Source organism: Panthera tigris, chromosome A1 (assembly GCF_018350195.1).
Source record: "Panthera tigris isolate Pti1 chromosome A1, P.tigris_Pti1_mat1.1, whole genome shotgun sequence".
In the NCBI taxonomy this organism is placed as follows: domain Eukaryota; kingdom Metazoa; phylum Chordata; class Mammalia; order Carnivora; family Felidae; genus Panthera; species Panthera tigris.
Window position 1 is genome coordinate 156,023,716 of NC_056660.1, and position 12,893 is coordinate 156,036,608.

General features: G+C 36.2%; 1 protein-coding gene across 23 annotated transcripts in view; it reads right to left on the reverse strand.

Annotated features, from left to right (window-relative positions):
* The window catches only part of MCTP1 (multiple C2 and transmembrane domain containing 1), a 535,596-nt gene that overhangs the window by 190,718 nt on the left and 331,985 nt on the right, over positions 1 to 12,893 (reverse strand). For all 23 annotated transcript variants that reach the window (XM_042990098.1, XM_042990113.1, XM_042990072.1 and 20 more), the window contains 2 exons: positions 7,911 to 8,081; positions 4,890 to 5,020 (listed from right to left, as the gene is read on the reverse strand). In XM_042990098.1, the coding sequence (XP_042846032.1) occupies positions 4,890 to 5,020; positions 7,911 to 8,081 (302 nt within the window). The remainder of the gene's footprint in view (positions 1 to 4,889; positions 5,021 to 7,910; positions 8,082 to 12,893) is intronic.

Consider the following 12,893-nt stretch of genomic DNA (forward strand, 5'->3'; position numbering starts at 1 on the left):
AAGGCAGAGAAGATTTGGGGATATTGGGTATCAGAAGTTTGGCCTTGGACCTGCTAAACTGAAGAATTCTATTAGGCATTCTAGGGAGATATCTAGCAGGGAGGTGATGTGGAATCTGGAGCTCAGAGAAGAGTTATGGAGTGGAGCTCGTTGTCATTATTGATCTCAGACAGTATGGAAAGTACGAGAGTAGATGGAATCAGTAGGGGAGCAGGTGTAGACAGAGAAGATGCCCAAGGAGTGGGCTTTGAGGCTCTCTAGAACTAAAACAGCAGGGAGATGAGGAAAATTCTGTGAATGAGACCAAGAAGGAACAAGTGATGAGGTAAAAGAAAAAGAGTCTAGTGTTTTAAAAGCCAAGTGAAAAAGGTGTTTTAAGGTAATGAAGCAATCAGCCAAGTCCAGTACTGCTTCTGGATGAAATTAAGATGAAGGTTGAAAATCGGCCATTGGATTTAACAACTCAGTGGTCACAGGGGACCTTGACAAGAGCAGTTTGTATGGACTATTAGCGGCATAAGCCTGACTGCATGGGTTCAAGAGAGAATTGGAAAGGGCAATGTTCAGTGTTAAATAGCTTTCACTGTATCAACACTCCAAATTTGCAAGTGGCCCTTTCACTCATAGCCAGCCTTGTCTTCGTAATGAAAAAAAAAAAAAAAAACCAAAACCAAAAACCCAAAAACCCAAAATCCTGTTATTGAGCATACATTATTTACAAAACACATTTTCTTTTTTTTTTAATTTTTTTTTTAATGTTTATTTATTCCTGAGACAGAGAGAGACAGAGCATGAACGGGGGAGGGGCAGAGAGAGAGGGAGACACAGAATCGGAAGCAGGCTCCAGGCCCTGAGCCATCAGCCCAGAGCCCAATGCGCGGCTCGAACTCACGGACCGCGAGATCGTGAACTGAGCTGAAGTCGGAGGCTTAACCGACTGAGCCACCCAGGCGCCCCAACAAAACACATTTTCAAAAATCATTATATGTGACCAAAACTGGAAAATAAAGTGGACAATAACAAAACCATAACACAATAAACTAGTCTACGTAGATAATCCGATCCATGCAACTGTTCTCAAATGTAGGACTGAATTTAGGTAGTATCCTTAAAAAAAATTAAGTCATGGAAATAACAGTATTATCCTTCATGGCCAACTTTAAATCTACTCACTAACTCCCAGCCAACTCCCAGAATAGTCTCTAATTTGTAAGTTAATACAGACATACCTAATTATTCTCATCAAAAAAAAGAAATAGTTTGATGTGATAGAGGTGCTAACTCTAGCTACCATGACAATCATATTATAATATATAAATGCCACAAATGAGCTATTGTATACCTTAAATTTATATTAGCTACATGCAAAAATATTTATAAATAAATAAATAAATAAATAAATGTTAACAGGGCATAAAATGTTGTGATGATAGCTTGCAAAACAAGACAGAAGACCATGATGGATTTTACTCCTATTACTTTACTCCTAGAACTCTCATTTAATGGAAGGAATTCTCATCTAAACTACCCTAGGAACTGAGGAATTTTATTACAATCTGCATTATTTCCAATGTAACTACACAACCTTCACATAAACACAGCGACTTTATTCTGCCTACCACTTAGGTATAATAATATCTTGCTTTTCAATGGCAGGATGTGTTTAAAGTATAATTTAATAAACATAAAGTAGAGACCTTGAGTTGCTGATGCTATCTGGACATTGAATAGATTTGAAATAATGATTTACCATAGTCATTTTCCTTTTTCTGCAACAGGCACCTTGGTTAAATTGGCCGAGCATACAACAAGTTTTTACTGAACATATGTGATTACCTCAAAATTTGACAATACCCCCTTTATTGTATAAAGGGGTTTTAACTGATACTCAAAAGCGTCCTAAAGAGTCATCTTGCCTACACCTGTGCTCTTGTGTACTCTAAAACTTTTTTGGCTTAAATTGCTTTTATAGGCTGTTATGTTTGGCATATGACCAAAAATGGTTTGTTTTTGTTTTTGTTTTTGTTTTTGAGAAAGAGATCAAGAACACGGGTGCACTCTTGTGTGCACAAGCTGGGGAGGGGCAGGCAGAGAGGGAGAAAGAGAATCTTAAGCAGGATCCATGACCATCATGGAGCCTGACAAGGAGCTTGATCTCTGGACCATGAGATCATGACCTGAGTCAAAATCAAGGATTTGACCTGGATGCTTAACTGAATTTGCCACCCAGGTGCCCCAAAATGGATTTTTTTTTTTAAAGTGAGGCTGATGGGTAAGTTTTTATTATATTTAGAAAAAAAATGTAACTTGAGGTAAAAGTAATTTATTCAAAATGAATAAGAATTTTAAAAAACCCCTATGATTCTTTAATGGTAGCATTTGGATTTACCACCCAAGCCAGTTTTAATCCCACCAAAGTACTAAGAAGAAGAGCACAAAGTTGTGCCTATCAAGGCAGTGTGGGTGATAGGGCCTAGGGCTCCTTGATTCTGTTTGCTGGGTCCTCCTGTGTAATAACCATGAATATAAAGAACCTGTCTAGAGGCGCCTGGCAGGCTCAGTCGATTTATTGTCTGACTTGATTTTGGCTCAGGACATAATCCCAGGGTTGTGAGATCAAGCCTTGCATAGGGCTCTGTGCTGAGTGTGGAGCCTGCTTAAGATTCTCTCTCTCTCTCTCTCTCTCTCTCTCTCTCTCTCTGTGTGTCTCTCTCTCCCTCTCTCCCTCTGTCCCTCTTGCCTGCTCACACATGCTGTCTCAAATTAAAAACAAAAATAAAAAACTTGTCTAACAATCTAGGCAAAGCCCAAGCTAGAAACTATACACAGGTGGTAACACCTCCAAGATCTAGAAAAAATAAAAAGGGTGGATATACACCCAACTAGATTACTAGTTTATTATAAAAAGAGATAATTCAGGAACAGCCAGATGGAAGAGATACCCAGACAAGGTAGGGGGAAAGGACACAGAGCTTCCACGCCCACTCAGGCACGCCAGTCTCCTAGCACCTCCACATGCTCACCAACAACAAAGCTCCAGAAATGAATTTCTTCTCTTCCCAAATTTCTTAAGACTTCCTTAGCTCCCCCAGTTACCAAAAACAATCCCTATGATCTTCAGATCAGCCAGTTGAGATCTTCAAATCAGATCTCTCAAAATTTGCCAAATTATGGGCAAACCTATAGAAACAAGGTGAAATGAGATGAACAGTTCCCCCTCTCTACCAACCATTTCCGCAATATAATTAGCCATGCCCTTGAAGAATTCATAATATTACAAAGTGAGGAAAAGGTAAAGGTCAGTACCAGATGGGCTGAGAAATCATCATAATTTCCAAATTTGGAAATTGTTTTCAAAGAAAGAATAAAATATATAAAAGGATATCTGTTATCATAGGAAAAAAATAGAAAAAGGGATAAGATGTACTTCATGTAATATGGACCCAGAAGTACAGGAAGGCAGTATGCTGTAGCCATGATTTCATTATCTTACCAATATAAGTATGATTATAAAGTAAAGAGATTGAGGTAGCAAGTTACACATGACAGTCATACTGATTTATCTTATGGTAACCAAATATAGCTAATGTTGCCATAAATTATGAAAATGAATTATTCAAGGAACAGCTAGACAGCACCTACTTGAAAGAGCTCGTAGCATGTTGAGGGAGATAGAAACATAGATATATAATCATAATGAGAGGTATTCAGTGTATCAACAGATATACACTGCTACTTAAGCTAGTGGTGTATCCCAAAGAGAACAAAGTCAAACTTAAAGAAAACTCCGAAAATAGTGTTTTACTAAAGGGAAAAAATATGCAGTGAAGACATGTCCTTTAAAAATGATTGAAACAGTATTAGGTTATGGTAGTTTTTTCCATTTCATTTTACAAGTAAAATATTAAAGTATAAATGAAGCTATTTAACCTCTCACTTTATAATCCTATAAAGAAAACCATTGTTTAAAAAATATATATCAGAGTCACAAAAAAAAAAAAAAACACCAAAAACAAAGAGATAAATATGTTGGGTCAGATTCCTGTTCTTACTTTTCTAGCATAAAATTTCCTTAATTATTATTAGTATGTATGCATTTCTTCAGGCTGTGTGTTTAGAGACTTGGAATTCATGTGACCTGCAATGAAGAAAGAATTTTCTAAACCAACAAATTCTCCTGTACATTGTACTTTATTTTAATATAGGCAGGTTTCAATATGTTTTTCTACAAAGGCACATACATATCAAAAAATAAAAACAGATTTTAAGCAAGGAAACAGTTCATATAATTCAAGTAGTCATTCAAAATAAACTTGTCTTTGTGGAGAGATGTCATTAGGCCTCAGAATACTCCTTCCTTCACTGCATTATTAGATTAACATGGATCTGCCTCTCTTACATGTTTCCATCACTAAAACTTGAGAACTCTACAGATTTATGAACTCCTTGGAGATTATAAAGATTCTCTACCTTGAAGGGGGGTTGTAGGAAACAATGCATTTTATGGTCTCACAATATGCTTTATGAAAAGTAATATTATCTTAGATCACTTTACAGACTATGAATGAGCTCTTTGTTCTTTAAGTATCTTGATCAAATGAGATTCCTCGTTCTCAATTCCCATAACTTTTACACACAATATTCTGACATCTGGAGAAAATTTCTGGATATCAAATTCAGATAGCCTGTCCATGGACTGGTCAAAACTGCCACCTACTGGTCAGTCTTCAAATCTATTTTTCACTTTACCCAAGCATTGCTTTACCTTGGTCAGATCCCTTCCTTCAAAATGGTAAAAGATCAGTTACAATAACTAGACAGAAAGCGATTATCCTTTTAAAAAAATTCACCCTCTCTAGGATGAACCAAAAATACCAAGTTGTACAAACCTGCCAATAAAATCATCCCTTTTCCCAGCGTCTTTGTCCCAGGCAGTGATATCAATGATTCCACCTCTTTCTTCATAGAGATGAAAATCAAATTGTTCCCTCCACTGAGGATTCAAAGTTTTTGGCATAATCTGGAAGACCAAAAAGTAATTATTGTCTTATAAATATAAGTCTTTTAAAAATATTTAACTTTGAGACATTATATCAAAATCAAGGTACTATCTACAAAAGTATATGTGAGATTTGAACAAAAGCTTCCAGAAATGATGGAAATGTCATTAGCTCTTTAGCAACCTTACTGCATATCATCTGAAAGAACCCTAAAGGATATGTCCTGAAAACCAAAGGGCATGCCTTCACCATCTTGAATAAGAGATGAGAGATATGCATTATGCAGAAAAGGCAAATAGTCTATACGTGAAATGGCTCACTCAGATACTAGCATTTATTTTACATAACCAGTTAATGCACAAAGACATAATTCTCAGCCTGTCATCTCCTAAAAAAGGACTATGTGGATTCCCAGAGTTCTTTTTCCCTTACTCCCTACACACAAGGGAATTCTGAGCTAAATCTGTAAAAATAAAAATAAAAATAAAAATAAAAATAAAAATAAATAGTAATGAAACAACAGACAGTGAAGTTCTATGGGAGCAGGAGGAAACAGCAAGTAACTCTGGGGTGGTCGGGCAGACATTTATGTTGGAATCATAGCATTGATGTTTCATCTGATTTTATATCTGGAGAAACTGAGACCTGGAGTTTTACTGACCAACCCCAAATCATTACGTTTTAGTATCTAGACTCTAACTCAGGTCTTTGATTAGAGCTTCAGGTCTCTTTCCCCAAAACAATCTGCCAAAAATGTTTGTAAATTAATATGAATGTGTGTGTACAATTTCTATGTTGCAAATACCAGAAAGGTCTCTGAAGTGCAATTGTGTAACTTCAAGCATTCAGATAAGACATCTGGTAGAATCAATGAATGAAGTGACCCATACTGATGTGCTTTGAAACTTCATTCACCACTGGGTTAAAAACATTCATATTTGTTTCCCTATTCTTTCTTTTTAGCAGGAGCGCATGCAATGGCCTTTTCTCTTTTGAATGTATGAGAGACAAATCTTCAGATGTAAAGACTCTGAAAGCAATGAAGTATGTTATGTGCAAAGGTAATACAAATGAATCACAATTTTTAAAGTTCATAATCTGAAATTAATCAGCAATATATCATGGAAGGAAAGAGCAAAGAGAGACACATGTCCATAGCTAGATTTCATATTTCATACCTAAAGAGCAGAACTATAAAAAATAAGTAATGTTTTAAGCCTACCAGAACACAGAGATGATGTTAATTGATAAAGGACAAGACAGAAGTGGTCATAGGTACCTATTTTTGGAATCAGTAGTTTCCTTAAAATATGTTATTAAGTCCATGGCAGAAAAAAAGAAAAAGATGGCATTCGATGGATCCTATGACAATTCAAACCTCTCATCATTGGGCTCAGATGCACTTCTGTGGTGTTTTGGGGATGGTCTATCTTACTTATTTGGCCATAAAGAGCCTAATTTTTCAGTTTCCTTTTTTAGGATTGTCTTCCCTATATGATTTTCCTTCAGGTCAGAAATGATGCTTTCCCCTTCCACGTGGGCATTCAAGAAGATAACCAATCAGCCTGAGAGCAATTCTCACTGCCTACTAATGAGTCAGCTCTGTGATATTACTAACCCCCTTAGTTACTGATGAAAACTTCCTGTGCCAGAAGGAACCTAGGCAGGCTGTTTATCAAAAGTTCTTGAAAATGGTAATGTCAAAGTGAAATTATTCTCATCAAAGTAGAATGTGATTTTTAATACAAGATAGATAGGATGAGTTTTCAAGCTATGAATAGTAGCTGTAGAAGCTGACCATTAAAGAGGTTGTATTGTGTTTTGTTTTTGTTTTTTGCTGTTTTTTGTTTTCTTTAAAGTTTTTATTTATTTATTTAGGTGATCTCTACACCCAGTGTAGGGCTCCAACTCAGAACCCTGAGATAAAGAGTTTCATGCTCTTCAGACTGAGCCAGATAGGCACCCCAAAGAGGTTTTATTTGGATACAACACAGATAAGACATGTGTCCCAAATATAACTATGACTACTATGACCTTTACTGATTATAATTCCTTCTATCAAAAATATGACACTAATATGATTATTTAATGTATTATTACTATTGATATAATTGTTGTTAAACAATATCTTGTTCTTAAGGCTGCTGCTCTTCCTGCTGCTACTACCATTTATTATTTGTTATGGACAAGGCAGTATTCCAAGCCCTTCACGTGCGTAACATATATTTATTCAATCTTCCCAATAACTTTACGAGGTAAAGTTTTTTGTTTTCTTTATTTATTTAGGTGAGAATTTACGAGAATTATTTTAATTCTCACTCATCTTACAGATGAGGAAATTGGGACATGGAATGGCAGAGTAACTTGCCCTGTAGCATACAGTGGAATTTGGCCCTTTGTTTTCTAAATGAATAAAGCAAACAAACAAAAATTGCAATCTTCACTGGTGCAAGTCATTTTGAATAAAACGTTTCAGAGTAAGGAACAAAGATTTTTATGGTATGCAAAACAGGGCTATTTCTGGCACTGACACCAGTACTAATTGTAATTATTATAGTAGCCAACACTCTTTGAGCACTTTATGTCCCAGGCCATCGACTTAGGTTTGTTTCAGCCCTTTTTTGTTTTGTTTGATTGCTTTTTTGTTATTTTTTTAAAGAGATAGTTCCAACTATTATTCCTGTGTTATAGGTGACATTGAGACAGAGTAGTACTTTATGCAAGGTCACATAGCACATTGAGTAAGAAATGTGATAATATAGTTATTGGTCTGGTTTGCTGACGTGATATTCAAAAGAAATTCTGTTAAGCATTTTAAAAAGTATCTGGTGTTTTTATCTCCTAAAGCATGGCTATTAACCAACCACTGCCTTCCAAATACTGGCTGGAACAGGAGAGAGATACGGTTACCTTGCTCTTGTACTTCTGATGCCCAAGCCGGAACTTCACATAGGGGTCACTCAACCCATTTGAATCCATTGCCTTGAGATCTCGTCCCTCAATCAATGTGATGCTGACTATTCCTCTCCAAAGATGTGATTTTCTGTGTACGTCTGATAGACGTAAACTTTGGGTCTGAAACTTTGGGTAAAGGAAAACAGAGTTAGCTTATTGAGTTTTAACCCCAAATACCTTATCTGGCATTACCCTTTCTCCTGTTACAAGTTTTTGAAAATAAAAATGGTAGGTAGTTACAATTTAAGAAAATAAACATAATTGACAGATTATTATTAATTACAGATTTGTTAATGAATGTGAAATTATCCTTTTATGATAAATTTAAGGTTGTTGTATGAGAAGTGAATGCTCAAAATAAGGTCTAATATTCCAACTCTTTAAATTACATGATGTAGATACTTCAAGAATATCAGAATATTTGCCTCTGTGTCAAATATGCCAGTGTCAAAAAACTATTAGGAATACCAAAGGCCTCATCCACACTGTGATATTTAATTTTTAATTAGTTATGATTTTTAAAAATCTTTCATGTTACAAGTTGGTTTTTAAGATTAGTTATAAGTTCTATTCAATTAAAAACCTTCTTTATTGCTATGTTAGGAGATAGCTGAGAGAACTCACTAGAGAACTACTTAAAGTACCACAGACCAGAAAACAAAATCAACATGCCCATCGGAGTTGTCTGGTTTATGCTGAAACTTGCATCAAAATTTTTTAAATTACGTATGTGATTTTCATTGGTGGGTGTGTTACTGAGTTTCTCATTCTAGTACTTGAACATTGTCTTTAATGATTTTATTATGCCCAATGCTAAATCACAATATTCAAACAAGCAAATGAAGTAAAAAATTTTAACATTAGGAAGGCTACAAAAAACAGCTCTATAATCTCTTTGAACTAAACAGCACATACAACAAATCCAAGTAGCTAAAATGTTAAAATCTTTTCCATTTGGATTCAGAACCAAGCAGTACTATAAAAACTGCTATATCTTTCATATTGCCAAGCATGTTTTCTTCACTTACAGTCATTTCATGAAGAAATTCAACATGTCTCTCAACCTCAAAGTACTCCACTTCTAAATTATAGATTAACTCTACTTTCAGTCTAATTCCGTCTGTTACCATTATAAAGTTATAGCCTATTTTGTATATCTCCCTCTCCCACCTTGAATCCTACTTTTTCTTTTCCATACCACACTAATGTGATAGCCATTTTTATCTGTCATAATTAAAAGTAATACATTTTAGGGGCCCTTGGGTGGCTCAGTAGGTTAAGCGTCAGATTTTGGCTTAGGTGTTGATCTCACAGTTCGTGAGTTTGAGCCCTGCATCGGGTTCTGTGCTGACAGCTCAGAGCCTGGAGCCTGCTTCTGATTCTGTATCTCCCTCTCTATCTGTCCCTCCCCAGCTGTACTCTGTCTGTCTCTCTCTCAAAAAATAAATAAACATTAAAAAATTTTAAAATGTAATACATGTCAGGGTGTTTTATTAGCAAAATGACAACTATGCTCCTCAAAAACCAATATTTTTAATATTTGAACATTTTAATGGAAATCTCTCTAAATCACATTGCCTATTTCCCTGCCTTGGTGGCCAGCAAATTTTGCAGGACATTGCTTTGTGACTTTGCCTTATTAATATTAACACAGGACTGTGCCTGCACACTGCACACCTTTGTGAACTCCACGGGTGGAGTTCAAGAGTGTTCTGAGGTGCCATGGAGTTTCACAGGCCACCTGTAACTTCCCCAGGACTCCACAGTCTGCTTCAGCTAGAGTCCCACTGCTCTCGTCTGTTTTACACATTGGGTTTCTACTCTGGACTGTGTTTGAATAAGGATTTCCCCGATTAAACAAATTTTTTGTACCAAGTGACCTTGAAGGGGTTCTAAGATTTCATGCTACTTATTAATATATAATTCAGCAAGAGATAACAGTGTATTTTTATTTATCTATTTTGTCTATCTATCTATCTATCTATCTATCTATCTATCTATCTATCTATCTACCTATCTATCCATCTATCATCTATCTATCTTTAGATATGGATCTATCTATCCATCCATCCATTCATCCACCCACCACTGCTGCTATTGAGATGGCCTCTCACTGAAGACTAGTCTAGAGAAACAAGTTCTAAACTCTGGGTCTGGAAGTTTTTTTAAGGAATAGGAGTGGCAAAGAAGGAAAGAAGAAAAACGAATCTGTGATAAGAAGAAATAATTATCTTGGTGAAGACCAAGGAGTTAGTAACAACCCATTTACATAGAGCTTAAAATAGAATTTAAAAGTGTACATGTATACATTTTATCACTTCATTTCCACTAAAACCATGTGAAGTAGGAAGGCAAGGCCTGCTGTTTCCATTTTAATGATGAAGAATTTGAGGATCAGTGTGGTTTGGGCTAATAAATGTTGGATGTGTGACTAGAACCCAGTATTTCTGACCTTCATTCCTGGGCTTCTCCCAATATTGGTCTTTAGGGTACAGACTCTCTCCTAGGTTTAAAAGTAATCATGATTTAAGTATAATATTTCTAAAGGGTATTCTCCAGGTAAGTGAGTCATTATATTTGAAATGACATTCCAGTCTAGCTTTTCCTTCATGGTTAGTATGTGAAATCACCTTCTACTTTTCTATTATATGAGCATCTGTATTCTTTACTATTACATGAGCGTATGTATTAATTCTTACAATATTTCAGCTTGTTGATGGATATACTCAATAACATTTTCTATGCACTCTAGAAGTAGAAGTCAGACTCTGCACTCAAATTATATGTGGGTACAATCTAGGCTATACAGCATCTTCCATTAGCAATGCTAGTTTCTCGAATGGTACCATGTCTGAAACTCTTACTTGCGTGTCCCTCCTTTCATTTCTCACATGAGAACAAGAACTTTACTTAACAGGGTGGGAAGGAGAAAGAATACTCCATGGGATCTTTCATGCTTTCACAGAAATAAAATGAAGTTCATGGCGGCTTTACCTACTGCCATTAGTTACAAAATGCTTTTCTATAACCTGGAAGAACATTCCTAAAATGACCTGGAAAGCTAAGGGAGAGGAGAAGGGGGCATATTTCTTCACACAAACAGGGTTAATAAATGTGAGAATTAAGTTGATATGCATGAAAGGTTAAAAGGAAAAAGGGGAGGAGGTCCCAAAGACATACTAACCAGGTATCATTTTAAAAGGACTTTTTCCTTCTCCAAAAATTTCTTTTATCAAAAATGGTGCTCTTCTAAAAAGAAGCTCCATAATTCATTTGTGATTTGATTAACTGCATAGTCATGAAATAGAAAAATATTTAGTGTAAGTGTGAAGAATAGGAACTTGAAGTAAAATTATAAGGCAAAGAGGGAAGATATAAACTTATACCACCAGTAGTAGGAAAGACAGTTATTTATTTTTTTATTTAAAAAAATTTTTTTTAATGTTCATTTATTTTTGAGAGAGAGAGATAGACAGAGTGTGAGCAGAGGAGGGGCAGACAGAGAGGGAGACACAGAATCTGAAGCAGGCTCCAGGCTCTGAGCTTCAAGCTTCTAGCTTCTAGCACAGAGCCCGATGCGGGGCTTGAACTCACAAACTGTGAGATCATGACCTGAGCCGAAGTCGGACACTTAACCGACTGAGACACCAAGGTGCCCCGGAAAGACAATGATTTAACATAAGTACCCATTTGCATCTTTCTGGCAATTCCTGACAATGTGACTTGGGCATGTTGCTCCCTCTCTGGGCCCCACTTTTTTTTTTTTACCTATGGTTCTCCCGACTCTAGAGCTCCACATGTACTAAGAGCGCTATTCTGTGTGTGTGGTGCTAGAGGGGGGGAAGTAAGGGGAGTTAGAGGTGTCTGTGTGTGTAGGGGCTCCTGAAAAGAAAACAGTATATTCCATAAACAAAAAAGATTTAACCTGCTTAAGATAGCCATTTATAACTTTTATTACTTTTTTAAATCAAAATTTCAAGGAGCTTGTGGATGAGATGGTGACAAATGGAATTCCACAGGGGAAGAAAAAAGAAACTGAAAACCACCAGCTTTAATGCTCTTTAAGGTACTTTCTGAGTCACCTGCTGCTCTGTTTAAAGTTTCTTTCCTCTGTATAGTTAAGTTCTCAAAGTGTGGTCCACAGACCAATGGCATCAGTGTCACCTGAAAAGTGGCTAGAAATTCACATTTTTTAGCTCCAGCCCAGACCAAGAAAATCGGCTCTGGATTACCCAGACCTCACTCAAGGTCATTATGATACATGCTCAAGTGTACAAACCCCTGCTTTAAAAGTTCTAAGGGTTGTGTGCACTGGCCTTCTCCTATGTTCTAATTACTATTATTAATCACTACAATTGTGAACATTATCCACTCTCTGGCATGGATACCATTTATGCTAATTAAAGTCTTTTAGTCCTGCTTCTAAATTTACTGATTAGGAAAGCAGATTGGTTTGGATAGTTGGAAAATTTAAAGAGAGAAGTAGGAGCCTACTGCAAACTTGTGTTAAGTTTATTATTTTCCTCCTTTAATTTTTTTTCTCCTAGGCTGTACTTAAATAATACATATTGACGGAAGTATTGATAATTAGTTAACCAAAAATTACTTATTGAGCACCTAAGTGGCAAGGAGTGTTAAATCCAAGACATCCCTCAATAAAACGAACATATTAGAGCTGGGATTTAGTTATCTCAGGGAATGTTTTCAACCACGTCTGTGTTGAAACAGAATTCTGTTTGAGGAGGGAAAGAAAAGGGAGGGAAGAATAAATAGGAAAACGAACTTAGTTGCAAAGCAAAGAACCAACGTTGCAAAAGGAAGAAAGAATCTTTGAACTTTTAAACAGGTAATTCCCCAATTTTAGTGGTGAATTTGTTGAAATTAGTGGGCCTGACCCTCCTGAACATGATTCGGTTCTTATGGTGCAGAGCTACGCAT